This window comes from Aegilops tauschii, chromosome 5 (assembly GCF_002575655.3).
Source record: "Aegilops tauschii subsp. strangulata cultivar AL8/78 chromosome 5, Aet v6.0, whole genome shotgun sequence".
Lineage (NCBI taxonomy): Eukaryota > Viridiplantae > Streptophyta > Magnoliopsida > Poales > Poaceae > Aegilops > Aegilops tauschii.
The window spans coordinates 513262248-513265222 of NC_053039.3; the positions used below are offsets into that span (position 1 = coordinate 513262248).

General features: G+C 45.5%; 1 protein-coding gene across 1 annotated transcript; it reads left to right on the forward strand.

Moving 5' to 3' along the window:
• The first annotated feature begins 1844 nt into the window (after positions 1–1844).
• On the forward strand, positions 1845–2659 carry LOC109786833 (pathogenesis-related protein 1). The gene has a single exon (XM_020345396.4). The coding sequence runs from the start codon at positions 1963–1965 to the stop codon at positions 2461–2463; it is 501 nt and encodes a 166-aa protein (XP_020200985.1). The 5' UTR covers positions 1845–1962; the 3' UTR covers positions 2464–2659.
• The last annotated feature ends 316 nt before the right edge of the window (positions 2660–2975 follow it).

The following is a 2975-nucleotide window of genomic DNA, read 5'->3' on the forward strand; positions in this document are numbered from 1 at the left end:
TCGATAGAGGCTGAAGATTTATTGAGGGTCTACAACTAGCAGCAGAATTGGGGCCCTTGTGATGGTGAATAACTTGATGAAAATTGTTCAAGCCTGGAAGAACCCGTTAGAGTACTTCCCTTCGGGGGCGATTGTCACTGATAATTGTCAAAGTTTAATCACAAGCGTTAGCAGGGCGACAATTATACACCGCCGGCGAAAAGCAAATGTAGCTTCACATGAACTTGCTCATTTTGGTTTTATTAAAATGGCTTGTGAGGTCTGGAGGAACCATCGCTTGATTTATCGACTCCAATTGTTCTAAAGGACATAACAATCATTTAATAAAGTCTCTAAACTATAAAAGAAAAAATCCTCCCTTTAGGGCCTCTTTGATTCGCAGTTTTGAAAAAGCAGGAATAGGGAAATCATAGAATTGGAATGTCGTGCTCATTTGAATTCTACCGAATTTGAGTTTGTTTGATTGCATCACAGGAAAAACAACGATTTTTTTCTAAGAGGTTAGAGTGGATGTTAGATTTCTTACGGAATGTAGTACAATTGATTCCTTTGGAAAAATACGAATCAAAGGACCAATGTTGAAAAAATTCCTAAGAATTTTATTTCTCCACAAATCCTATAAAATTCCTATGAATCAAAGTCCTCCTAGGTCCCTCTTTCTAATATCAGGTAAAGATTCGTTTAGCCACTCGCAATTGCAGGTCTTATTTTCTACGAATTCATTAAATCTCAGCTGGCTCAAACTCTACATGAGATCATAGAAAGAGGTTAATGCTATTTTTTTAGTTTATTTTTGTATGTTATTTGTACCTAAATGGCTAAATATGATAACGTCATGCAACTCGATTAAGACTTGATTAAATCTCAGTCAACTGAAAGGTAGCCAGTACCAATCATACTACGTACCAACCAAGCACAAGTACATACGTCACAACTGAGAAGGCCTGACCTGATCTCATACAATGAAGGCGACATGTACATATGTACCATGAGATCGAATGACGAAGATGCATGTGAACTGAGCGTAGCTCGGTTAGTTAGGTTTCTTGTCATATAACCATCCCCTCAGGGTTTAAGTTTTAGGCTTAACATCGGTGCCCGCATTTTTTTAAATATATTTTAGCCTTTCCGGCAATGTTCGTTCAGTGAGAGGACTCAATATCTCGAAGGTGTTCATAGGGATAGAGTATGCATGTGTGCGTTCATAGGGATAGTGTATGTGCTTCTGTGTGAGCATCTACAAATGTTGTGAAAAAAAATGACGAGGATACGTCGTACTACACCATCGGCGCGCAGAGGTAAACTCAGAAGAAATAACACGTTACACTTTTTTCCACCGGACAACGAGCAAGACAAGTCGAAGCTTACTACACATCGGCGGGCAGAGGTAATCTTATAGAAAGATGACATGACTAACTGACGCGACGAGCCGGACAACGCACCTTTTTCCACAGTTGCACTTGCGTTTCCAAAGCACCTATTCCAACACGTACTTTGGGCGCAATATTACTCCGGCAATCACGGGCAAGCAAGTCATCTAGAACCTCAGGAATCGATCGAGAACCACAAGAACTGAAAAGCCTTCGTCTAGTCAATTATAGTACTGTACTAGAGTTTATCCTCCCTCTCCCTGCCGAATGCCGATCGATCGAAAGCGCAGGTGCATGGAATTCCTGCCGTCTCTTGAAAAATATTACGTACTTGGATTGAATTTCTCGAACTTGACCAGTCAAGAATTTTTTGCTGAACTTTCATTTAAGAAACCCAGTGCAAGGAACCTAACCTTCCTCAACTTTCCAAACTTCCCTACTTACCATGGAACCTATGCAGTATAAATACACTACTCATGGTCGCAGCACCCTATCTCATCATCTAAGATAGATTCACAGATAGTACATATTTCCTTTCCCTCAAAAAAGAAGAAAGATTATACATATTCCCTCACTTTTGTAAGCCATAGCGATGGAGTACTCGCTGAAGCTGGCAGTAGTACTGCTCTTAGCTCTCGCGTCCGCCATGGCGGTCACGGCCCAGAACTCGCCGCAGGACTTCGTGGACCCCCACAACGCGGCGCGCGCCGACGTCGGCGTCGGGCCGGTGACCTGGGACGACAACGTGGCCGCGTACGCGCAGAACTACGCGGAGCAGCGCCGCGGCGACTGCCAGCTGATACATACTCCCGATGGCCGGCCGTACGGGGAGAACCTCTTCGGAGGCGGTGGGACCCAGTGGACGGCGGCGGACGCCGTGAGCTCGTGGGTGTCGGAGAAGCAGTACTACGACCACGGCAGCAATAGCTGCTCCGCCCCGGAGGGCGACTCGTGCGGGCACTACACACAGGTGGTGTGGCGTGACTCGACGGCCATCGGCTGCGCCCGCGTCGTCTGCGACAGCGGCGACGGCGTGTTCATCATCTGCAGCTACAACCCGCCGGGCAACTACGTGGGGCAGAGCCCATACTAGGATATGCATGCATTCGTGCATGTACGTAGCAGAGCGTATATTTGCATAAAGAATAAAGCTGAGATCACAGTCGTGATAAGATGTGAAACTTTAGCAGGAGATATTCAAGGTATGTGTAGTTACCCTTCATGTAAGTTGTACTATCATTGTAGGTCCCTGCTATGCAGGGCTTATGAATGGAAATAAAGTTTTATTATCAGGGGTGAAGCTAGAGAAAAAAAAGATAACCTAGGTGTATAGCTTTAACATTAACATAATGATTAATGTAACGTCACTAGTTGGATGGGATCTGATTGGATGAACTCCCACACCTTCCGAGCCGCACGGGACGCCTTGAGCCAGGATGCCATATAGCATCCCTCGCTAGTAGGAAAAGGGGCTTTTATCCCGGTTTGTAAGGGTCTTTTGTCCCGGTTTTCGAACCGGGACTAAAGGGTCGTTACTAGAGCCCTAACCCTTTAGTCCCGGTTCTTACACGAACCGGGACAGAAGGTCCTCCACGTGGCCGCTGC